Source organism: Sinocyclocheilus grahami, unplaced genomic scaffold, assembly GCF_001515645.1.
Source record: "Sinocyclocheilus grahami isolate Dianchi unplaced genomic scaffold, SAMN03320097.WGS_v1.1 scaffold197.1, whole genome shotgun sequence".
NCBI classification, from domain to species: Eukaryota; Metazoa; Chordata; class Actinopteri; order Cypriniformes; family Cyprinidae; genus Sinocyclocheilus; species Sinocyclocheilus grahami.
In genome coordinates, this window is record NW_015505376.1 from 704,215 (window position 1) to 730,313 (window position 26,099).

Sequence of the window (26,099 nt, forward strand, 5' to 3'; positions counted from 1 at the left end):
GTTAAACTACTGTACACTGCGAGTGCATTAATCATAATATATCAAGTTTGCATATTCAGGAAAAGTACTGAATGTGAAATAACATACTTCAAATTTCACCAAAAATATTGTTCTGTACTTTGAGAAGATGTTGAAAACATCAACTGTGCTGAACGTGAGCTGTCCACTTCCACAGCTCCTCATACAGTCCTGCCAACTGCACGTCAAATCCATTAACACGGCAAAATGCGGTATGAAATAAAATTAGGGAACAATCCCCTTGGAGCTAATACTCATTAGGCCGATGTCTCATAGGAGGAGCTGTGACAATGCCATTGACAATGAACCTTAAGTCTGACAAGTTCTTCGTTACTGCTATTGTCGTACTTTTTCAGAGCTTCGGTGCTGTCAAACTGTAGATTTTGTATTGGATGGCATGTCTCGATTAATTGGGTTACCTCAATGGCCATCTGTGCCTGGAGGAGAAAGGTACAGATAGAGTTTAGACTGTTCATTAATCAAACTCCAGCAACAGAACTGTCCCTGGAAATTTGAGGCCACTGATGACTCAGTCCAATAATAAAAAATTAAGTCAGAGTCAACAGCAACATGTCACTGGGAGATAAGACCTCGGTAATAGCTTCTCAGTAATAGATTCGAAAAGAACCTTGGTAATAGCTCAGCTCTCGCGAGCCAGAAAGTTACAAATTTCACTATTGTTCCTGGCCAAGCAGAGAGCTGGAGATTGCAGAGCAGTGAGCCTGAACAAGCATTTCCTGTTGCATGGTCACTTAGCTTCCAAGAGATTTCCATCACAATTTTTCAAAGAAAGATAAAGAGCACGGAAGAAAATGTGTGGATATTTGTGTCTAGGCAATGTCTTGGTATGAAAACTATTCTACCAAAACATTTCTCTTATATGTGGTGTTGGAAAGTCTCATTTATTCTAGCAAACTGATTAATCTAAAATATTCCTCTCTTACATGTAGCATTGGAAAATGTGATTAATTTGAGTGAATCGATTCATAAATGCTCTCTCATATGCAACAGTGGAATTCAATTTGATTCATTCTAATAAAGTGATTCTTCCAAAACATTCCTCTTAGATGTAAAAGTTGAGAATTTGATTCGAGTGAATTGCTTCCATAAACATTTTCTCTCATTTACAAAAGTGAAAAGTCTGATTCATTCTATTAAAATGACACATCTCAAACAATTCTCTCTCACATGTCGAACTGGAAAATTTGATTCATTTGAGCAAACCGCTTCATAAACATTCTCTCAAATACGCAAGAGAAGTCTGATTCATTATAGTAAAGTGATTCATCAAACATTCTGCTCACATGGAATATTGGAAAATATGATTCATTTGAGTTAATCATTTCATAAACATTCTCTCTAATACACAAGTGGTAAGTCTGACTCATTCTACCAAACTCATTCACTGAAATATTGTATTCTCTTGAATGTTCTCTTATATGCCAGTGTGGAAAGTCTGATCCAGTCTAGTGAATCAGTTAATTTGTAAAGTTCATATAAACACTATTTATAATACACACTACTTTAAATGTTGAATTTAGTATAAATGTAACCTATTCACGTTGAATGCAGTCACCCTACATTCTAGATTCTTTCTTTACTAGATTCTTTCGAAAACTCTCTTTGAAAAACCCAGAAGAAAACAGCTCTGATTAAATTAAAAATGACATTACCAGATAGTTACTTAGCTGCACTCTCAAGTAGCTTAAATGTAGCTACTTTTCAAAAGAGTTTCTTGACTTTTGCAAAAGAGTATCTTGACTACTGTTCAACTACCTTAACAAATTACAGTTTCAAAGCAGCTTCCCCAAACCTGGAGACCAGCGAATCGTTTTTCCCTGCTCTGGCTGTTTACATCCCTAGCTGTGCTTTTGTAATGGAAAGTGACAGTTTTCTAATGCAACCATTATGAACAGAGAAAGCACGTGACTTTAAATGCCTCTGTCAGATTAGACTTGTTGGGGTGAGACACCAATCTGCATCTCCTCAGAGATGGGCACAGATTAGCCGGTAGCCCCTCTCGTCCCGTCTCACCCCCCACTCGACACGCCATTACGTCAAACGTTTTGCACAGCTATTTAGGATGAGTCACATTCTAAGAAGGCCTCCAGAAGTTCGGCAGAACAGCTTATGTGTGAAATAGCTTGATGTGAGGGAAACTGATGTGTGTGAAATACTGCAGGGGTGAGAAAAAGAGAGAGAAAAAAAATCTCCCGTAGAAGGAGAGGATGTGATTTGAGCTGTATCTAACTGCAAGGTCGTGTGTTTTAGTGTCTTCCTGGTGGGAGGACATGGAATATTCTTTTACATGTCAAACACAGGGACACGTTTGGTAAAGGAGATTGATAGTGCATCACCTGGCCTGATGAAAGCGAACATAAAATCAATGGCGTGGCGAGCGGTAGCCCCCCTTCCGATCCCATATAATGAGTTTGCTCCTCACTGTGCTGTCACTATGGAGCTTTGCCAGAGAAGCATCATTACGCTGACGGAAAAACACACAGGGAGAGCGTTCAACAGTCTCTTGCCTCCTCTATTATGACAGTTCACTCTGTTCGGAGGGAGCGATTCGGTATCTAGCCTGATCTAATAAAGGAAAAGATTTTCCTCTGGGGACTTACAACTAACTGTATTGCAGTATAAACCGTAACCTCAAAAACATAAATAAACAGGAAGTTCATCTGAAACATCATCGAAATATTGTCAGTGAGAGGGATATGAATTTAAAATGGCAGAAAGACATGCAGAATGAACTGAGCTTGTCTTTAAATCATGTTGAGAATGTACTCAGCCCTGAGGTATAAGGCTAATGAGATGCATTAAAGAACAATGCATCTTTACACACAATTAAAGTGGAGCTTAAGCTTCGAACTGAGCTGTAAGAAATCTAATGGAATATAAACAATGCCTCAATATGAGGGTCTTTATCAGTGAGGAGCGACGTAAATGAGCTGCAAACATAAATGTATAAATGAGCAAAAGAACACAAAGAAAGCAAATAGTTATTTATCAATTAGCTATTCTTTGCACTTAACGTAGGAGGCCGTTAATGTCAAGTCAAGTGCTGTTTAACCTGAGATTTTCTAAGCACAATAGGCAATTTCAAACTCTGAAAACGCTGATATTTTGAGCTAGCAATTTTGTGTGAACTAGATTCATAGAGAATGTGATCCATACAGAATATATATATATGCAGTAGACAGATGTTTTTGACCACTGCATCTTTCGCAGCACATCATCCAAATTAACAGTTCAACTTTAAAAAAAATTTTTTTTATGTACGGTGGCCGAGACAGCTCAACGCGCTGCAAATGAAAAAACACATGCAAATAGAAATAAACACCTGCAAATTAAGAAAACATCTCCATCAGTTTGACAACACACGTGCTGCAAATACTCACAACGCGACAAAATACAGGAACCCGCAGTCAATACTCACAGACCACATAGCCAAATGTTTAAGGGAACCGCAACAAGTGACAAACGGACATGCTTCTCAATGTCTACTCTGAAAGGTGAGATTTTTTTTTATTTAACACCCTGATCGTATGATTCCTGAATGAATTTTGAATATTATTAGCCTAAATAAAAAATAAACAATTACTGTAACTGTGAAATGTTATGTAAGCTGACTAACTTCTACAACTTCCCTAACACAAATTAACCATGGTTTTACTACACTTACTATAGTTTAACCATGATATCTGTAGTAAAACTGTGGTGTTTTTAAAATTTATTTATTTATTTTATTTGGAGTCAAATCATGGTTAATTTTCGTAATTGTTCCGTTGTGGTTTGTGCTACTTGCAGTGCTTTCCTGTTTCTGCAGCATGTTTTTGCATTTGGTTGTGTTGTGAGTATTTTTCAAGTGAAGTGACGTGTGGCCAAGTATGGTGACCCATACTCAGAATTTGTGCTCTACTTTTAACCCATCCAAGTGCACACACACACACACAGTAGTGCAGTAGTATTTACAACACGTGCTGTCAAAGTGATGAAGATGTTTTATTAATTTACTGGAGCTTTTTTCTATTGGCATGTGTTTTCTTAAAGGCTTAGTTCACCCAAAAATGAAAATTAGGCTGTGTTTTACTCACCCCCGAGGCATTCTAGGTGTATATGACTTTCTTCTTTCAGACGAATCCAGTCGGAATTCTATAAAAAATTGTCTTTGATCTTCCAAGCTGTTTAATGCCACTCAGCGGGTGTTGCATTGCTTCAGTCCAAAATAACTTAAATAAAAATCGCCCAACCATAAAAAACGGCTCCGGGGGGTGAACAAAGGCCTTCTGTAGTGAATCGCTGCGTTTTTGTAAGAAAAATATCCATATTCAAAACGTAATAATCACTTAAATCTAGCTTGCGCTCACTGTTGTAAACAGAAGCAGTTCCGGGGGAATGACGTATGAGGTCAGCTTTGCGCATGCGCCGCTCAGAAGTGACGCATGCGGAAACGCAGCGGAGAGATCAAATCAACGGTCAAGAATTAGAAGTACAAAACAAGGATTTGTAGAGAAGAATGTCAGTGGATTTCGATATAAGCCAAGAGGAGACTGGTTTTCCTTTGCTAAAGTAAGTAATGCTTCCTCATACGTCATGCTCCCGGAACTGCTTCTGTGTCCAACTGTTGGCGCAAGCTACATTAAAGTGATTATTAAGTTTTGAATATGGATATTTTTCTTACAAAAACGCATTAATTCGCTACAGAAGGCCTTTGTTCATCCCCTGGAGCCGTGTGAGACACTTTTTTTTATGGATTGGCGATTTTTATTTAAGTTCTTTTGGACTGAAGCAATGAGTGGCATTAAACAGCTTGAAAGATCAAAGACAATTTTTTATATAACTCCGACTGGATTTGTCTGAAAGAAGAAAGTCATATACACCTAGGATGCCTTGGGGGTGAATAAAACACAGCCTAATTTAAATTTTTGGGTGAACTAACCCTTTAAATTGCAGCACACTGAGATCTCTCGGCCACTGTAAATATGACTCTAGATGTTGTGTTTTTTATTCCATTTACTGCCTGCTTTTCGCAGTTTGACGTGTTAATTGTGGCAAAAGGCATAACCTATTAACCCTATATAATGAGACTAGTTTACACTGAAAGGTGTGTTTCTGCTAAATAGAATGACATTTAATTTAAAAACAGTGCTGCCGACAGAGAACCTGGTTAAATCAAGGTTAATTAGTTAATAAAATATTTTTTTTTGCTTTAAAACTTACGCATATAAAATTTGCGAAACTGTGTGAATACATCCCACAATGAGACTGTATTGCAGTAATGGATGTTTTTCCTAGGGAAGTCTCCAGATATGCTTCCTTCATCTCAATAGAATTGAATTACCATCAAACAAGATACATGAAAAATTACCACGCCAACATCAGATCTGCCCCCAGCTGAGAAATGATGCTCATGAAAACAACAACAACAACAACAAAAACAAAATGATATCATCAATGGACAGATGATTTAGTTTAACTATTTGAAGGGTCAGGTTGATTTTAAATACTATAAAGACAAATCTGATTAGTCGTGATTAAAAACAGGCCGCTTGACCCTTAATTGTCTGTAATTTGAAGGCAAATTACTGTTTTCTTGCACAATGGATGAATACATTAGCCCTCACATCTGCTTGGGAATCCTCCTGCCTGGGCAATGAGACATTATTTCATGAAAACATTAAAGATAAAAATGTGGCAGGCAATATGTCTATCTTGAAATGCAGTGTTTTCAAAAACATTGCTTTTCAAGTTTAATTTACTTTGCTCATTTGGTTGTGTTGTGCACATCGTAATGGGATTTGGTTGGTTTTATGTTCATATGTTTTATATTTTGAAGTCTTTATACAGATTTTGTTTTGAAGATCTGTTCAAGCTTTTTGTTATTAGCCCAGTATCCGAATATGCCTACTTCCCTACTACATACTACACTCTTAAAAATAAAGGTGCTTCACGATGCCATAGAAGAACCTTTTTGTCTAAATGGTTCCATAAAGAACCTTTAACATCTGAAGAACCTTTCTGTTTCACAAAAGGTTCTTTGTGGCGAAATAAGGTTCTTCAGATTACAAAAAGGTATGTGTTTTGTTTCATATCAATAAATCTCCATTAATGGCATTTGCCTCTGCTGTATCCACAACAACGTGACAACAAACAAAAACGCTAAGCCTTGGAGAGTGAAAGTATGTAAAATCAATCTAAAGATAACAACCAAGAGCCGGTCTCCTGTTCTCGCACAGCATCTGCTCTCTGATTAAACTCCTCATCTGCCATTAAAGTCGAGGAATGAAGAAGGTCAACTCCAGGGAGAGCAGGCAGAGCACGATGGATCCTGCCCCCAGGGCAGATGCTGCCGGTGGGGATAAAGCCACAGTCTCAGTCTGCTGCACCTGATAATCACTGTCTCAGCCAGTGTTTGTTGAAAGGCAGGGCAAGGGAAGAAGGGTTGGCTCTGACCTGTCAATGATGGCACACATGTCCAAGCTGACGTTCTCGAAGGCTCCCATCCTTCCCTGCTCCACTGCGGTGAGGTCAGCCAGCTGATCGTCCACCTGAATGAGCTGCATGCAGCCCTGGAACGAGCGCTGGATGGGAGATGCTCTAGTTCTTAAAAAATAACCTAAACAAACAAAACACACAGCAAAGATGTTATGTGCCAAAAAGAGATACTGTATGTTATGACCATAATGACATAGTAGTTGATTATTAAAGCTTAAAGGGATAGTTCACCTAAAAATGAAACATTCTGTTATTAATTACTCACCCTAATTTTATGAAGCTGAGAATACTTTTTTTTGTGTGGAAAAAAACCCTACTTTATTCAACAAGCTTCATAATATTACGGTAGAACCACTGATGTAACATGGACTATTTTAATGATGTCCTTACTACCTTTCTGGGCCTTGAACGTGTCAGTTGCATTGCTATCTATGCAGGGTCAGAAAGCTCTCGGATTTCATCAAAATATCTTAATTTGTGTTCTGAAGATGAACGAAGGTCTTACGGATTTGGAACGACATGAGGGTAAGTAATTAATGACAGAATTTAAATTTTTGTGTGAAAAAGCACAAGAAAACAAGCATTCTGTAAGATTTGGCCTCTGTAAGATTTTTAAATGTTTTTGAAAGAAGTCTCTTATGCTTAGCAAGGCTTACCAATTTATTTGATTAAAAACAGTAAAAACATTATATTGTAAAATATTAATTAATAATTCATTTTCAATGCTATTTAAAAAAACTTTTCAAGTTTTTAAAATATAATTTATTCCTATGATGACAATGCTGAAGTGACATATGATCCTTCAGAAATCTTTCTAACATGCAGATTTGGTGCTTAATATTTTTTACGATCCTTCAAAAAGCAACATTTATTTGAAATAGTAATCTTAATATGTTAGATGTTTTTACTAACATTTTTGATCAATTTAATGCATCTTTATAAAGTAATAGCATTGATTTCTTCCACATTCTTTTCTTTCAACTTTATTTAACAATTTTTTTAATTAAATACAGTTATAATTATTTAAAAAATACATTGTCATATTTTGAAGACACATTTTTAATTATAAAATAAAATTAAAATTAAAATACTAAAATAGAAACATGAGCTTATAATGAGGGCCTGTGTATATTCAATATTGACCGATTTTGATATACTAAAATCTCTCTAACTGTGGCCAGTAATCAACATATGTTATAGTAATCAACGTATGTTATATAATGACCTCTGATATTAACCGCAACTCAACATAATTTCTAAAAATAATCCTGTCTGAATAATGCTTTAATTACAACTGACCTGTGCTGGAGAGCTCCTGAAATAACCACTATGAGTGAGACACTTAACCTCATACAGTAGGATTGAGATTTGTGTACTGCATCGCTTTGGATAAAAAAAAGGTCAAACTAAATTAAACACAAAAATAAAGTCACTGAGTGTGATCTAATGTCATATGTGTGAAATCTGAACGTAAGGACCATTGACTGGAGAAAAACCTATCAACCTAACCTCATTAACTAAGTGATAGTTTTGACACCAAAAAAGGTCAAGCACATCGCAAACAATCAGCTAACTTTGATGCTACTAATGAGATAAAAACACCTAAAAATACCGAACAAACCCAGATTAGATGGATTTCTTCACATGGACCGCTGATATTCCTGGGAGAACATGCGGAACTTAGACCCCAATGATCTGGAGAATCCTCTGGGTTGGTTACGCTTGCATTAGAGGTAAACAAAGCTTTCCATGATGCTGATCACAGGAAGGTCTATTGAGATTCACCTTGCAGCCCCCTGACATTAATCTACAAATGAGAGCATCTGGAAGCATCAGTGTTTGCAAGGAGCTCGCTTAAAAAATAAAATAAGAGAGAGAAAAAACAAAAGTTCCTCAAGTTTGCTGGGCCATCTGTCTTGTCTGCTTCCTGCACCTGTCCAGGAGTCTATATGCCTGAGCAGTCAACAGAGGAGGATGAGGAAGGTGGGCTATTGGAAGACACGCTGAGGGAAATGCGTCTCACCACAGAGGAAAACAAGAAAAAATGCGCATCTGCTGACAAATTAAGGCAGGGCTGCGGTGGCATCTCAATGATCGCCAGGATTTGTGGGGATCTGGAAAGCCGCCAGGATCTGTGATCAACAAGGGACGTGGGAAAAGGCAGGTTTTTGTCACCCACGCTCGGTTGCGACTTCCCGGTGACTGCTTTTGTCCCATTCTGCTGTCGTAATTAATTGAGGAGAGACACTTTTCTGACAAGATAACACTCTAAATTACGGCTGAGGCCCACAACTCACACTCCTGACTGGGTTTCTGAGTAGCTTCCGCATGACTGTGTTTACGTGCTGCTGATGATTTTGCAGGGATTGGAGAATAACTACTGTAAGATTAATGAGCGTCTATGGGCTTAATGTATTATTCATGAACGGCAAATGGAATATGGAAGATTCCTGTGGGAAGCCCTTGTTGTAAACTTTTATTCTCATCAATAAACCTGGTGCAAATGTTAACTATTTTTGTTTATTCTGCATTGGCAAGTTCATAATGATATAAAAGTGTATCCAACAATAATTGACAGGAGATATTATGAAATGTGCAATCAAATTGTGAGTAAAACAACCATTTTTCCTAAAGCCGGGCTCACACTACAGGATTGAAAGACTAGCCGAATCACTGTGTTGCTCACACTACGCAACAAGATTTGTTCTCATCTGTCGTCGTCTTGTCATAGCTGTGCCATGCGCATACTACACAACACAACACTAACGAGGTGCACACACTACAAAACATTCACTGAGGAGGCGTTCCCAACCATCAGCGAAAATACGTTTTCTCACATAAATTCTCAAGAGAAATTACAGCGATTATAGGCCATATCTTCAAGTATGGATGATCAGCTGGCCCTTCAATTGGTCTATGCAGTTATTTTATCCGAAAGAAAGAAGAAACCACGACAAAAGAGAATATGGCAGAAACAATGGCTTGGAAGACGTGGACAACAAGGACTGTTAGTACTGCAAAAAGAGTTGGAGGTAATTAAACAGTAAAATTAAACATGGTATTATATACACAATCTATGCGTTTGTTAAAATTACTTCTAGTTAGTTGATTTGATTAATTTGTGGCTTTTTGTGTCTGTTCATAAAGATGCATGATAAGAGTGTTTATACCATCTGCACTGTGATTGGTTAGATTAGTTCCACTTTGTTATTGTGTCGCTCACATTACGAGATCTCGTGGCGATAATATCAAACAGGTTTGAAAATATTGTCGCGTCTGTGATAGCTCGAGACAGGTTCGGATCACGTTGCTGACCTGCTCATACTTAACGATTTGGTCATGATCCGGGGGTTTTGTTTGTGGAAATCTGTCTGCCTTAAAGTGACGCAGATGAAGTCTCAGAAGGACTGAGAAAATTATATAAAAAGGGCAAGCAAACAAAAGTTTGGATTCAGTTCATTTTGATATATTTTTTATAATGCTAAAATGCATAAATCTTAGAAAGAAAAAAAAAACAGACTGTTTTTGAGTGTATTAAAGATAATAGCCAAAAAGTCAGCAGTACTGTACCAAATAAAAGCTCCACTACATGCCATTTACTGTTTCAGAAAATCATTTGAGAGTCCCTTTTCTTTATTTCACTCTATTAGAAAGTCATCAAAACAAAAGCTGACCTCCTACAGGTTGATGGGTATTTTAAAGTCCTAATCTGCAGCACAAGAACTCTACGGCCCTTCTATGTTTAATGCTTTATTACAAAATCCAATCTACTGCCATCTCCCATCAGACAGTCATTAATTCGGTGAGGTCTGCCACAAATGTGCAGAACCATCCTCTGTAAAATGGGTTTGGGAGACTACATCTAACCAGAGAGAATGTCGGGAGACAAGCAGTCCCTTTCTTGAAAAAACAAAGAGCTATTCTCGCTGTTCCACTGCAGACAGCTAAATACATATGAGAGCTCTTTTGGAGACATCGGAGACTCAAGAGAAATTACAGCGATTATAGGCCATATCTTCAAGTATGGATGATCAGCTGGCCCTTCAATTGGTCTATGCAGTTATTTTATCCGAAAGAAAGAAGAAACCACGACAAAAGAGAATATGGCAGAAACAATGGCTTGGAAGACGTGGACAACAAGGACTGTTAGTACTGCAAAAAGAGTTGGAGGTAATTAAACAGTAAAATTAAACATGGTATTATATACACAATCTATGCGTTTGTTAAAATTACTTCTAGTTAGTTGATTTGATTAATTTGTGGCTTTTTGTGTCTGTTCATAAAGATGCATGATAAGAGTGTTTATACCATCTGCACTGTGATTGGTTAGATTAGTTCCACTTTGTTATTGTGTCGCTCACATTACGAGATCACGTGGCGATAATATCAAACAGGTTTGAAAATATTGTCGCGTCTGTGATAGCTCGAGACAGGTTCGGATCACGTTGCTGACCTGCTCATACTTAACGATTTGGTCATGATCCGGGGGTTTTGTTTGTGGAAATCTGTCTGCCTTAAAGTGACGCAGATGAAGTCTCAGAAGGACTGAGAAAATTATATAAAAAGGGCAAGCAAACAAAAGTTTGGATTCAGTTCATTTTGATATATTTTTTATAATGCTAAAATGCATAAATCTTAGAAAGAAAAAAAAAACAGACTGTTTTTGAGTGTATTAAAAATAATAGCCAAAAAGTCAGCAGTACTGTACCAAATAAAAGCTCCACTACATGCCATTTACTGTTTCAGAAAATCATTTGAGAGTCCCTTTTCTTTATTTCACTCTATTAGAAAGTCATCAAAACAAAAGCTGACCTCCTACAGGTTGATGGGTATTTTAAAGTCCTAATCTGCAGCACAAGAACTCTACGGCCCTTCTATGTTTAATGCTTTATTACAAAATCCAATCTACTGCCATCTCCCATCAGACAGTCATTAATTCGGTGAGGTCTGCCACAAATGTGCAGAACCATCCTCTGTAAAATGGGTTTGGGAGACTACATCTAACCAGAGAGAATGTCGGGAGACAAGCAGTCCCTTTCTTGGAAAAACAAAGAGCTATTCTCGCTGTTCCTCTGCAGACAGCTAAATACATATGAGAGCTATTTTGGAGACATCGGAGACTGATGGGATTTTTTTTGTTTGCTAGTATATCCCATTAGGGCTTAAGCGATCAAACATGTGCTAAAGCTAATTATGTTTTGTTCGCAAAAGTCCAAGATGAGCATCTTGGGCTCTTTGTAACATAAGGAAGAGGCAACACTTTTTAAATTATTAATGGGATATGTTGCAGTATTCACTGAAGAGGTTTCATTAGAGACTTTTTTTAAATATTGTCACAAAAATATATTTATTTTCATTAAAAATGTATGGTGAAGCATATTGAAACAATATGTGCAAAAAGGTTTTGTTTCGATGTAATTTAAAAGCATGTAAATATAGGCAGTTAGCAGAGCAAAAGGGATTGTTCACCCAAAAAATTAAATTATTTTCTTTCTAATGTAAACACAAATCGGACCCCACTGATATAAAATAAACAATAACATTGGGGTGATTGAAGTATTTTCATTTTTGGTGCTCTAGACTTTTTTTGCTCCATAACAATGGGGATTTTTACCTCAAGCATAAATTTTGAGGCAAGGCAATTTATTCATATAGCACGATCAATTTTAATTATTTCACAGTTCAGTGTTGTTATGGTTAAATAAAACGGTTATGTTTTTTTTGTTGTTGTTTTTTTTTTTCCTTTCTTTTTTTCAACAGCATGTCTAACCTCAGGAAGGCAGGGAAATGCCAGGAGTTGTGAAAACACAATGTGCATGAGGCCAATGCTTTTAAGTAAAAAAAATGTCTGTTTACTACAAACAACCAGATTTTCACTTCACAAGATGTTAATTGACAAACTGGAGTCTTGTGGATTATTGTAATGTTTTCATTAGCTGTTTGGACTCTCATTCTGACGGCACCCATTTACTGCAGAGGATCCATTGGTGATCAAGTGATGTGATGTGATTTCTCCAAATGTTTTTTAAAGAAGAAACAAACTCATCTACATATTGGATGGCATGAGGGTGAGTAAATTTTCAGCAAATTTTCATTTTTTTGGTGAACCATTCTTTTAAAGATCTGTATTTATATGCATTTGGCAAGAAGGGGAAATCCTAAGGCCCTGATATAGACATCAAGCAGAATCAAAGAATGAACATGCTGTGATGTCGTTTTGAACCAAATTAAGGCAAAATAGAGATAATAGTTTTGGGCATTTAAAACATCTTGCCAGAGCAAACTTTCTGGCTGGTAAACACCTTTAAACTTCCATTGGTCTGTGGTGATTATGTAATAGGTAGATGTGGCTATGTGGCTCCGCCTTCTTTGACATGGGAATCTTCTCCGGTTTCATTTCTTTTTTAGTCTGTTGAGGTCCAACGTGAGTAATAATGCAAACACGGACAGCTGCTTTATAGTAGTAAGTGAAGTTGTAATTCTAACTTAAAGCAACACTGACACTTTTTCATGTTTAATACTGTAAAGCCACTTGTCATTTATAACAATCTATTATATTATACTGCTATATGTGACTTAACTGGAGTGCAAAACTGCAGCATTGTTATAACATATCCACATCTCTATGATCAGATGCTTTCTTAAATGTTGTTTTCTCACCGCTGTAATTTTTAATTGTGTATTTATTTCATTATTGAGAGGAACGTGTGCAGCACATATTAACAGATTCATCCAAATGCCGCTCCCAGCAGCGTTGGATGTTAGCTAACAGTATTCCACTGCTCAGGTATTTCAAACTTTGCTTAACCCTTAATCAAAGAAATAAAAAGAACTTTGCCGTGAGTATATTGGGGCTTTTAAACTAACACCATAGGGCCCAAGAGCAAGATAAATAGTTTCAGTCACTGCAGTAAAACTGTACTGTAATTTGCTAATTTAATGCTTAGATATAAAAGTGTCCTCTAACTGAAAAATTAACTTATTTTTATAATAATCATCTAAATAAAGAATAAACTTTATAATAACCATTCATGAACTGGCTAGGGAGCAACAAGACTTTTCTGAGAGCCAACAAAGCTGCCAAAACTATACTGCTATACAAATAATTTAAAGAAAAGCCCATTAAAGCCACAGAGAGGTTAGTTTAATAACTGAATATTTTGTTTAATAAAACATATTGCTTAATATTAGTGCAGACCATATGCACACACAAATGGATATCACAGATTTTGATTGTTTACTTGAACAATTTGCTAAAAAGCATGCAAAAGCAAAAAACATTAGCTACTCTACTCTAAGTGTCAAAAAAACTGAGTTAAATATGAAATCAGATCGCTTAGACCAAAGATTTTCAAACATGGGCCCATGAACCCCTAATGGAAAACAAATTGTTTGAGGATCCATAGAAAATTTTAGGAAAAAAAGACTACACATAATGTATGTTTTAGGGATGAGAAATTAAAAATATTAACTTAAGACATTAATTAAATATGTTTAATACAGTATTTTAATACATTTATCAAATTTGATTACAGTTAATTTCTAAAGACAAAATTGTTTAAACTGAAATAGAGTCAAAAATGTTTACGCACCTAATATTACTCTAATAATGGCCAGAATGTAATGAAATTTAATACAAAGTAAAGTAAAAAATATATTGAAAGAATCTTCTTTGGCTTTAGTATAGTGACAATATAAAAGCCTATTCTTTTATTTTGGAAACAAACAAATGAAGAAACGATATATAAATAGCTATATAATATATTCCTTTATTTAAATGAAGTCATATGAAAATCATTTTCGTATATCAGTTTTAATCACTAATTAAATACTTTAAATGATTATATTTTAGAATGCCTCCCCATGATTTGACAGTTTGACAAAAAACGGTTTATCACAAGAATGAGGAATTTGTGCATTAGTTACATTCACTTATATGTTTCAATCTGGGTTTTACAGTCATTCCCAATGTTAACGTTCTTTGACATACTCATATTCTGCCATATGGAGGTCTTTCTATGCTCAAAAAACGATCCAATCAGCAGTAAACAAATCAGACAGTGCAGACACATCTCTCTAGAAAATAACAGTGACGGATGGAGAAGTATGATTGATAATTATAGTTAGTGTGCAGGTGAACCAACAGCAGCGCAGTGAGGAGAAGTGAAGCTTTTTGATCTCATTTTAGAGGCTGTCAAGTGTAAATGTGCTGCCAGGCCGTGCCAGACCCAGAGCGAAGGGACTGCAGTTCCTACCTCATTTAGCTGTTTTTGAAGATGTGTGAGTTTGATAAAGCTATCAGCCATGCTATCCCTCAGCCTCAATAGACAGGCAGGTTGATAGCGCCAGACACTGCTGTCTATCTCAGCTGCCGCTCTTCCTTTGCATACTTGCCTCTCTGAGCCGCTGAACATGCTCTTATCTCTGACTTCCTGCCTGTGGTCCGATCGGACAGATGGCTGGCTGAAGAGGGCACCGGGGTGAGTTCGTTTCCATCAAAGGGGGAAAATGAATGCGTGTGGGGCGGCACATGCAACTTTGGATCGAAAATTTAAAGGGGTCACATGATGCGATTTCAAGTTTTCCTTTTTCTTTGGAGTGTTACAAGCTATTCGTGAATAGATAAGATCCCTAAAGTTGCAAAGACTAAAGTATCAAACCCAAAGAGATATTATATATAAAAGTTAAGACTCGTCCACGCCCTCCTAAAATGCCTCGTTTAAACACGCCCCCACATGTCTATGTCACTGTGTGGAAAGATTTGTACAACACCGCCCAAATGTATACGCAAGAAAGAAGGCGTAACTTTGATTCTCGCTGTAGTATTGTTGCCGCCACCATGTCGTGCAGACGCTGTGTGTGTCGTTGTGAAAGAGAAACTACTTTGTTTGGTCTTCCAAAAGAGGACACAACTAGAAATCAGTGGTTACGCTGTATTTACAACGCTGTTCCAGAACAGTTCAAACCAAATATTCAGATGTGTGCAACGCATTTTACGGAGGACCAGGACTGTTTCCTGGGAGAGTAGCCTACAATGCCGGTGTTCTGGTGAATTCAGTTCCCCTGTTTCCCCTTCAGCACACATGCTGACCCTATACAATCTATGATGCTGACTCACAGCCTGTAAGTATGTTTTCATATTTAAAGGATTTGCCACTGACAATTCAAATGCGAGTTTTGAGCAGTGTAGAGTAGCGCTTGTTGTTTGTCGTTTTTCCGATCACAAATGCAGACAGGGTTTTATGTTTACGCAGTGCGATGCAACGCATTGCGTAAAAAGACAGTATAAGTCATTATGATCAGTAATTATGTCCCCACTGGATGCAACAAATGCCTCGTTTATAATGGGTTTTATTGGTTTTGTCTCGTCACGCCGGGACACGGCATCACAGGGGCGGAACATTTCCGTCACACGTGTGAGGATTTCGGCCAATCACAACGCACTAGGTAGCTGGACAATCAGAGCACACCTCGCTTTTCAGAACGATGAGCTTTGTAAAAATGTACGCGTTTCAGAAAGGCGGGGCATAGAGGAGAAACAATAATGTACAGTATGCGGAAAATAATGTGTTTTTTGAACCTTAAACTGCATAGACACATTTCATTACACCAAATTCATAAAATAATGTTCTTTTTTAGCAACGTCATATGACCCCTTTAAAAATCCCAATGGCAAAATGCGAGGACGGACGGTCACAGCGCCCTCCCACTCTTTCAGAAGGAGAACAAGTTCTATTTGTCTCTTCAGACAATTTGATGAAGGCAAAATTACTCCTGACATGTTTTTGGCACTTTTCAGAACCTCTGATCCAAATACATCTAGCTGATGTCTTTGGACTGAGGAAAATCATGACAACTGATTTTCAACTGAGCTTTCAACAACTATAAAGATTTGTTTGACCATCTTCTTCTGGCAGGTTGGTTGCATACCATGACTTGGATTTGTTGGGAAACTGGAGTAAAAATTCAGCTTTGTCATCAAAGGAATAAATATATTAAAATAGAAAACAGTTATTTTAAATTGAACTAAACTACAAATACAATATATTGATTTTCTCACTATCTTCCAACTCAAGAACACAAACTTTTTGAAGGCTTTGCCATCAGGCTTAGATGCTCTAACTCACATTTTACTTTTATCTCCTTCGCATTGTGAGGCCCAATGTTTTTCCAAGAAGACGTCGTTATGGTTTTAAGTGAATTCTAAATAAGTAATATCTGTGATAAATGTTTTATTCATTTTTACATCAAAACTGTACTGACATTTTGCCTTGACACTCCGGTCCTCATGAGAGTTAAAAGACAATGGAGGACGTTCACACTAATCTGGGCAGCCAATTATTTCTTCTTTTAAGCAGACCATCCCTTTGTTAATTTTATTTCGTTTTCCAATTAAGCGAGATAAAACATAAAAGCATATCAGCATTAATGCCCATCCTGATTTCTTTAAAGGGGTGTTTTTATGCATGCATAGTGAAGAAAGTTCTCAAATCCTTTCTAGTGCTGGTCTCTCAGCAGACAAAATTCAAAGGCCTTTGTAAGTCAGTGGCCAATGCACCAGGGAGAGTGAGAAGATCTAAGGATCTATTCTCATGGTACTCAGTTTTGGGCTCTGTACATTTCTGAACTTGCCTCCAAAGTGGTACGTGCTTCCTGTTGTGATCTGGACAGGCGAGGTGGTTCTCACTGCTGATGCTTCATCCCCATCAATGGTCAGCATGGCAAAATTCTCTTTAGCCAGGAAACGAACATCATGCCATTCTCCATCATTCAGACCAGAACCTATAAAAAAGATGGAAAACTATTGATTAACATCCAAAACAACGCTGCAACCTTTTCACTGCTGAATCTGTCAAGTAAAAATGTGTACTTACCTTACACCTTGAATACATGTGATCTTAATTATTATGGAAAAATCATAGAATAAACATATTTCTCAAGTTAAAAAGTATATTTCAACAAATATCATGAATTCTTAAATCATATCATACCAACATTCTTTTGGGTAGTCACACTACATAACATTTTGCAACCTAAACTTGTCCTAAAAAGGTTAAATTATCTTATATTTTAAGAGTAATTAATCTTGATAAATAATTATGGGTTCTCTCCTTGTTATCATTTCCTGTTGTTGTTTTTTCCTCTTGTTTCTATCACAGTAGTCATGCCAAATGACTTTTATTTAGTGCACAAATGTTTTTCAAATATTAAACTGTAATAATATTTCAGAATATGTTTTTAACTGTAGTTTTGATTAAATAAATGCAGCATTGGTGAGCAGAGACTTCTTTCAGACAAAAACAACCTCAAACTTTATATTTTAAGAAATACCAATAACATATTTCTGTCTTAATTAGGTTTTCTATGCTAAAATCTTTTAAAGAAGCTTTCTACTTTAACATTATATCAGGAACATTTTCTCACCTTGACTTTCTGCCTACAATCAATCAATCAATCAATCAATCAATGAAAAAATCCTAAATTAAAAACATAATTAAAGAGGTGTATTCAAGTCAATGTACGCATTAATTGCATTTTCAATTAATTATCAAATAAACAAACATATACTGAACAGGATTTTACATCTGGAATTCAAATGCAATCCGCAATAGGCTGCTGATGATAAAAATACAAGTCTAAATGTCTACACCGAGGGCAGATTCAGGACGACAGGGGTTCAGGTTAACAAACCCACAGCAGCTGTTGATTTGACAGCTCTGATTGATAAATCAGAGAGTTATTATTTACTCTGATGCCATAGTGAAGGGCAAAAGTCATCCGAACATAATAACCAGGTTGATGGTAGCTTAGAGCAATGAATTCCTTTCCACCATTAATCATGACTGGTGGAAAGACATTAGCTCATTGGACGTCCCCAGTGGCCAGTTTACCTCTATCTGTCACACACCACAAAGCACTGAACAACTGTTCTCTCCTTCTTGACCGCTCTCACTCTCAGGCACAGTCCACTTGGCACGAACAAGGCCAAAGTACCTTACACGCCATTACCTCTGATAAATTTGTTTCTCAGAAGTTGCTGGTGATACGAAGGGACAGCGCTTTCTGCCATTTACTAGTATGTCATCCATCAGTTTCCCTCAAACTCTGTACATTTTGTGCTTGCGTAGGTGTATGAAGCGAACGGTGCAGCAGACATGCCTGTCACGAGCTGCTCTGTGGGACAGTTGGACAAACAGATGGCTTTTGTGTACAAGATAAATTACGTTAAGTGTCCTGGTATGACAACACAACATCAAACGAGTGTCAGTGACGTCTGAGATTTGAGTGTACAAAGCTGATGAGATTAAAGTGTGAGTTGTGTCTGATTATTTCAGGATGCCCTGGAAAAAACAACAGCCTTTTTAAGATGGTTTAGTTCTTATATAACCAGTTTCATGATGGTCAAACACATCTATCTTCAGCAATAACCAACTTGTGCCAGTAACAGACTAGAATTGGTCAACTAAAACTAGTTTAAACTGAAGTTTAAACAATATATTGCAATACATAAAAAAGCAAATAAGCACGTAGTCTGATACACAAACAAATGGCTGATTTGAACTAGTTCTTTTGAATCATTCAAGAGACTCACCAACTCAGAAGTTACTGGTCTGAATCAGTCTGACGAGTGACAAATCTGAAATAAATGCATTTATTTATAATAAAATCAGCTAAAAGAAGTAGCAGATTAATATACAGAAATCTGACCTAAAAAAGCCAAATTAAGAGAACTCTAATAAATGAAAACATTTTTCCCTTTTCTGTCCCACGTTTTTGGAACACATTTTGGACAGAAGCAGCTGATAATATGAACATATGTTCATATTATAATTTAGAGTATATATATTATACATTCTAATGAATCAGTTTAATAATGAGAGGAGCCTGTATGTTGTCTGCCTCCTCTACCATTTGTGTAGTAATTAAAACTATCACAAACTCTTGTTTGAAAGAAATATTAATAAATATATACTTTTTTTATGCATCTGAGTTTTGCCCATTGGAGAGTAAATGAATTAAAACATAAGTTAATTTGATCAGATTTTTTGTTACTTATCTCTAAAGACAGAAGTTTCATTGGTTGCCTTACAAAAAAATGATGCCGAAATTGTTAACTGATTAGAACTATTAAACAAAATTAATCAAATTTATGAATCGTCTATAATAATTGTGTGTTTTTTAATACACATTCACAAAGAATGTATTAAAATTTAAATGAACAATCATCAAAAACTGTCAATATGATCTCTAAATTTAAAGCTTTTGTATTAGCAATGCTTTAAAGGTTGAAAATACTCATTCATTTTTATTAATTTCTCAGAAAACAAGACAATGTTCAAGCAAATGTATCTTGTTTTCAGGATGTTAAGGTATTGGAAAACTAAATAAAATACTGAACAAGATACTTTTTTTTTTTGCAGTACATGCAACATTTATTGAAATGACTATGAATTTAAGACTTTCTGCTTGATTTAAGACTTTTTAGGCCCTAATTTGTGGAAGAGTGAATTAAGACTTTTTAAGCCCCACAGAAACCCTGTAAATATTGTGATTAAAAGAATTGACTTATATCACCTGCCCCAAATACCATCCACCAGAAAAACACAGACACACACACAAAAAAAAGTTTTATAAACATTCTCTCAGTGCACACATAATACACTCAAATGCACTCTAATTAGGTCATAAAGGTGGATCAGGGGGCACAGTCTTGATGTACATCTCCACAGCATCACTATGTCCAGCCTTTTTGCAACTTTCCTAATTACACTACATCAGTGTGAGAGGGAAGCACCCCTGCATGTCCTCATGAGAGACCCTGCAGTCGCTACCCACTGTCACGGATTAATTAACACAATGTGGGTCCCTTGAACTCTGACAGATCAACCTACAGTCATTACTTTCCACCTGCTTAATCAGCTTTCCCATGATAACCTTCAGCTCCTCAGGATCACACACATACAACATGGTCTCTCTCTTCCAACATGATTGAACTCCACTGAAAGAATAAGAGACACTCATAGACAACACCGCCCAAATAGATTTTGATAAATGTCTGGTGGATTCCAGCCGCACAAAACCATTAAAGTGTGAATGACATTTGAAGGACTCGGTGCCCTTTAAAAAGCAGGTGCATCTTCATATGGGGTTCAAAGGTAGAGATGCAATTACAGGGATGCACAGCCTCCAGCTCTATTTGTCATCATGGTAAGTCTGATATTTGAGTAAGGCCTGCAAACGGCTCTCTGCAACTCAAGCCAAGAAGCCCCAGATGCAATAATGTCATCAAAAAGGATTGCTGGAAAAGTTTCCGCTTCCTCACTACTCAGAGGTTCACAGACACCAAGCCATGATTAATGTTAGGCTTTGCCAGGAAAGAGTGCTCTTGGGAGAGCAGGAACTTCAAGCTTCAGCTTTTCCATGAATATGTTTTTGATAGCGGAGTGTCTGAAATTGTCTTAGAAGCTCCTTTTTTAAACATGAAGAGAGAGGTGCTGAAATATGTATCATGCCTCCTCTGGTCACCCCACAGAAGAATATTAATGACTTATCCGAGGGAGGTCTTGGTTATGTGACCAATTCAGATTTTCTATGAATGTCACAGGCAAAATCGTTGGAGGAAGTTCAGTAAGAATGAGTGATGCACCAATTTTGCATAGTGTCTGATTCACTGATGGACTTATTCAAATGAGGTACTGGTAAAATCGCAATAGAAAGTGTGCTTTCAATGAGTCTTGTAAATAAGGTACAATATATTGAGCCAAAATTATGGAGGCATGTTTGTGCCAAAAATAAAGACAATTACTTAGCTTCACTACACACAGCACAATTTCATCACATTTAATACGTAGTTAAACTACTTTGTGGATGGTTAATAAATAAGACATTTTTCCGCATGCACAAGTAATACTGCTCTTTAATGAAAGTTTATTCTTTTCATTTGATGTGTTATAGAAATTAGGTGATCTGTAAACCTTTCAAAATGCTTTGAGACAAAAATACACAACTGTTCAAAAGTTCTGATTTTGGGTTGGTAAGTTTTTTAAATGTTTTTGCTTATGTTCACCAAGGGCAAAAAATACAGTACAAAACAGTAATACTGTAAAATATTATTACAATTTAAAATAACTTTTCTGTTTTAATATATATTTTTTAAATTATTTATTTCAGTGATGACAAATTTTTGAGCAGCCATTAATCCATTACACACCATTCAGAGTCACATGATCCTTCGGAACTCATTCTAATGTACGGAATTGGTGTTTAAGAAACATTTCTTATGATTATCGATGTTAAAAGCAGTTGTGCTGCCTAAAGTTTTTTCAGAGTTTTTTTTTTCAGGATTATTTGATGAATAGAATGATCAAAAGAACAACATGTATTTGAAATAGAATCTTTACTGTCACTTTCGATCAATTTAATGCATAATTGCTGTATAAAAGTATTAATTTCTTTCAAACAGCACTGAAAAAGTAAAATTGAATAGAATAATTGCTTGTAAGTTCCATAACTGGACAGTTATAATTATGACTCCATAAAAGCCTTTTATGGACACAAAAGATTGGGTATACAAATAGTCTGTTTTGACAATGCACAGGCTATTTTGAGTGAAAACCCGCTGATATTTGTCTAAGCAGTGTTTAAGACCACATCCTGTTTAATTCATACCTCTAGGCTGACCTGGCACAAAGCTACAGTTTGCTTTGTGTCTTGGCTTTGGCCTGTTGTAGAGTCCATTTCTTGAGGCACAGCTTGTGGGCTCCGGGGGACGGAGCTCAAACTCACCATTATTGTTTGCAGAGGCTTTTGTGAGTGATGTAAAATACACACGACCACCTGATGGCCTTCAAACATTCATCCTCGAGGAAACAGAAATATTTCCAGCCATTACTATTAAATTCTTTCAATTGCTGCATACGGACTGAGCAAGAGATCAGATAAATAATTATTATTTATGAAGTCATTTATATAAATATTTCCCTCACGCTATATAATAACACACCATACTGGCATTTTTCTTTTCTTAACATGAAAAGGAAAAATAAAAAAGTTGAAAAAAAGTTGTTAAGTAACTGAAGAAGAGACATAAAATGGGTGATAAAGGAACGTGTAGATGTTGCACCAACAACATTGGATATTTCAGCAGAAGCCTGCGGGATAAACCTGATATTCTCTGCTCCCAGTCACCTTCACATATCACATTGATTTTTGAAGCCATCGCCACCCTGAAGGGGACAGGAAAACGAGAGAGAGGAACTCTGCTTATTTCTGACTGATAAAACTTGACAAAGGCGCTGGCTCTGAAATAGACAAACCTCCTGTTTTCCTCTGGAAAATGGACACGGTTAAGGAAGGTTCACGGGTCAAGGCTTTGAGCTTTTCAAAGCAGTGTTTTTCATCTTGGAAAAAGGATGGCCTGTAGTGTTTAACTAGACATGGAGCATAAAACAGAGGACACTGTAACAGACACTATCAGAGTGAGAGCGGCTAAGATAACAGAGATCTCACACAGACATTATTGAAAATAGGCAAAGTCATGGACATAAGATATCCTTTGTCTGATATTACTGTAAATTATGGATGAGCTAAAGATATAATATCACTGTTCCAATACCAATGCCTCACTGCCTACTGTCTACAGAGGCATCCTAACCACCACTGAACCCTATAAGTGACTGATTAATTATTCTTTCTATTATTCTATTATATTCTAGTATATATATATTATTGTGTCAAAAGTGTAATTATAATAATAAAGTGTAAAGTTTATAAATAATAAACACAATATATAACAACAACAACAAAAGTAATACTATTTATGATATCATTGTACTAAATTGAAAATGAATTATTGAAACATTTTCCGCTTTTTGGGCTGGCGGGTGGATCCTTACAATTATCTGGTGGAAAATTGTTTTTATTATTTATTAAAATAATGAATCATTTTTATTGAGCTTAATGCTCCCTCTATTCATTCTATCTACACGTGTTTCTGCCCAGAAAAGCCTTCACTTCGGTAGCATGAGGATGATGCCTTAAAATGCTGCCTTTGTAGGCAGCTCACTGAGATTTTGGAACAGAGAAAAAGACTCTTTTTGTTGAAAAATGCTGTGTGAGACATCTGTTATTTTGGCTGAAGAGGAAGGAAGGCAAACAGGAAGAAGTAGTCTAAAAGCAAAGAAGCTGTTAAAGCACTGAAAGATCAATGGATTATTGCATAACATCCATCAAAATCGTTCACTAACTCAGAGCATGAGAGTATACAGGAAATTAACATCGCATCCTCCCTGAACAATGTAAGTAATGGCAGATTCACATCTATTCTGCTATCTACAGACAAATACCTCCATCATTTGGAAATGGAGACACTGTTGACACAATACAAGCCTTTCAAACCAATCTGCTAGAAAGCTGGTGTTAAAAAGTCTCCAGAAAAAAAACAAAAAAAAAACTTTGTGATTACATCTGCTATACCGTGAGCACACAGGGATAACACACAAGGTTTTCTATTGATCCACTTTTTTTTTAGCCACTCGTTTTTTCTCTGCTATGAAGAAAGTCTGATGAATATCAGCCTCCATTATGCTCTGAAACTTACAGTTCAGTAAAGAAAAACTGAAAATCATCAGATGAACTGATTGAATTGACAATCAGACTGCCCAAACAAAACGTTAAAAACAACCATATCTTTATTAAAAAAAATCTCTCATAAAAGGTGGCATATAAGAACAAACCATGATATTTACATTTAATATTCTTGCTTTCAAGATTGGTAAACAGTTAAGACGCAAAAACGTTTTCTGGCTACTGAGTTAAAATACTTATAATGTCAACAACTGACATTTGAGTCTTACCTTAAAAAAAACACAAAGTACACTACCATTCAGAAGTTCATAGCCAGTGTTTTTGAAAGAATTCTCTTCTGAGCAAAGGTACGTCAAAACAACGTCATTTCAACATCTTTTTCGGACGTTGAAATGACGTCCCCTGAAGAGCCAGAATGAAAGTTTTTATGACGTCCACAGGATGTCTTTAAGAGGTAAAAATTTAGTTCAGATGTGGCCATTGTTGGACGTGTTTTCAACGTCTTAAAAGGTCAACTGCAGTCTCATTTAGACATCATTTATACTGTTTCTGGACAAAATAAACACTCAATTCTGCATTCAATTAAAACTCAAGTTTTTTTCAATGTAATTTTTATTTGTATAGGTAAATCAAATGACAGATTCAGTGTATTTGTACAAAAACCATGAACACAAAAGAAACTTCACTTACTGTACAGTGGATAACAATTAACAAATAATTTAAGATTAGTTGTGTTCATACATTATGTTCACCTGTTGGAGCTGAACTGGGAAAAAAAAACTAAAAACTTTTTGCAACTGCAATTAACGTAATATTCTTAAAGATGATATTCTTTACTCATGCAATAATCAAGTGTTCATGTACCCAAATAATATATGCATGCACAATAATAAGAACAAAATATGCTAGTGCAGGGGTATTCAAACTGGAGTCCATGACCCAAAGCCAAGGGGTCCGCAAAATAATTTGTAATACCGTATTTTCCAGACTACAAGATATGTTTTTTAATCGTCTGAGATGTGCTGAATTATTCCAAAGTTACTTTGGAGGGGTCCCATCAAGACTAAGCAAAACATAAACAATTAAATGCGGGTACTTAAAGGTTTCAATAAATATATTTCTCATGCCTGTGTGACAAGTACTGCTGTGTTTTACTACATTTGAGGAAGAGGTTCATGGAAACAGAGACTGCAAACACATTTTCTTTGTTTTCTTTATTTTACAAAAAGTATGATGTTTCACTGTTAGTTTGAAGGTACACAAATAAAAATAGACCGTTTTGAATGACATCTTATCTAATGGATAAGTGTAGCGCTGATATAATCTAATATGTAGGTTGTGTTGTTCAGCATAAGCCTTTCAATGCCTGTTTTTCCAAACACTTTTTTTTTGCATATGTGAAGGATGGTGTTTTAAGTAGATATTCAGACACGAGAAAAGTATAAAACCTTCTTTACATAATAAACAAGTTTAGCAACCAAATGTTACCAAATGCAACCGTGTCTAACAACTCACTCATGGAAATAATCCATGGCGAATGAGAGGTGCGTGAACCAACCACAAGGTTCAGATTCATTTTAAATAAGTTTGTTATAGGCTTAATTTAAAATAAATATTGCTTGTAAGGAATGGCACTATGATTTATGTCTATTTTATAAATAGGCCTACATTTTTTTTGTTCTTTTTTAAATGCTATTAAATTCAAATTATTTGGAAAAGTAAATAACATGTATAGCGAATTTATCGTAAGTTTCTTAACATTTGTTTTATTAATCAGCATTTACATTATTTCTGAAAGTAATAGAGTGGGGGAACTATGACGTCAGAACCCGGAAGAGTAATTCACTGTGGGTTCCTTCGAGGATTTCCTATGGGGTTTTATAATGGGGTTTTTCAATTTATGAGTAAAATAAAGCCTGTGGTAAACATAACTTGAGATACGTTTATGTTTTGTTCTACAATGTAAACTGGGACCTATTTCAGTTAGTCTGACTTGT

At 36.2% G+C, this 26,099-nt stretch overlaps 1 protein-coding gene across 1 annotated transcript in view; it reads right to left on the reverse strand.

Moving 5' to 3' along the window:
* cntnap2a (contactin associated protein 2a) overlaps window positions 1-26,099 on the reverse strand; it is a 245,255-nt gene that overhangs the window by 175,577 nt on the left and 43,579 nt on the right. Inside the window, exons 7-8 of the mRNA XM_016285487.1 lie at window positions 17,149-17,298; window positions 6,475-6,637 (exon numbers count right to left, since the gene is read on the reverse strand). Of these exons, the coding sequence (XP_016140973.1) occupies window positions 6,475-6,637; window positions 17,149-17,298 (313 nt within the window). The remainder of the gene's footprint in view (window positions 1-6,474; window positions 6,638-17,148; window positions 17,299-26,099) is intronic.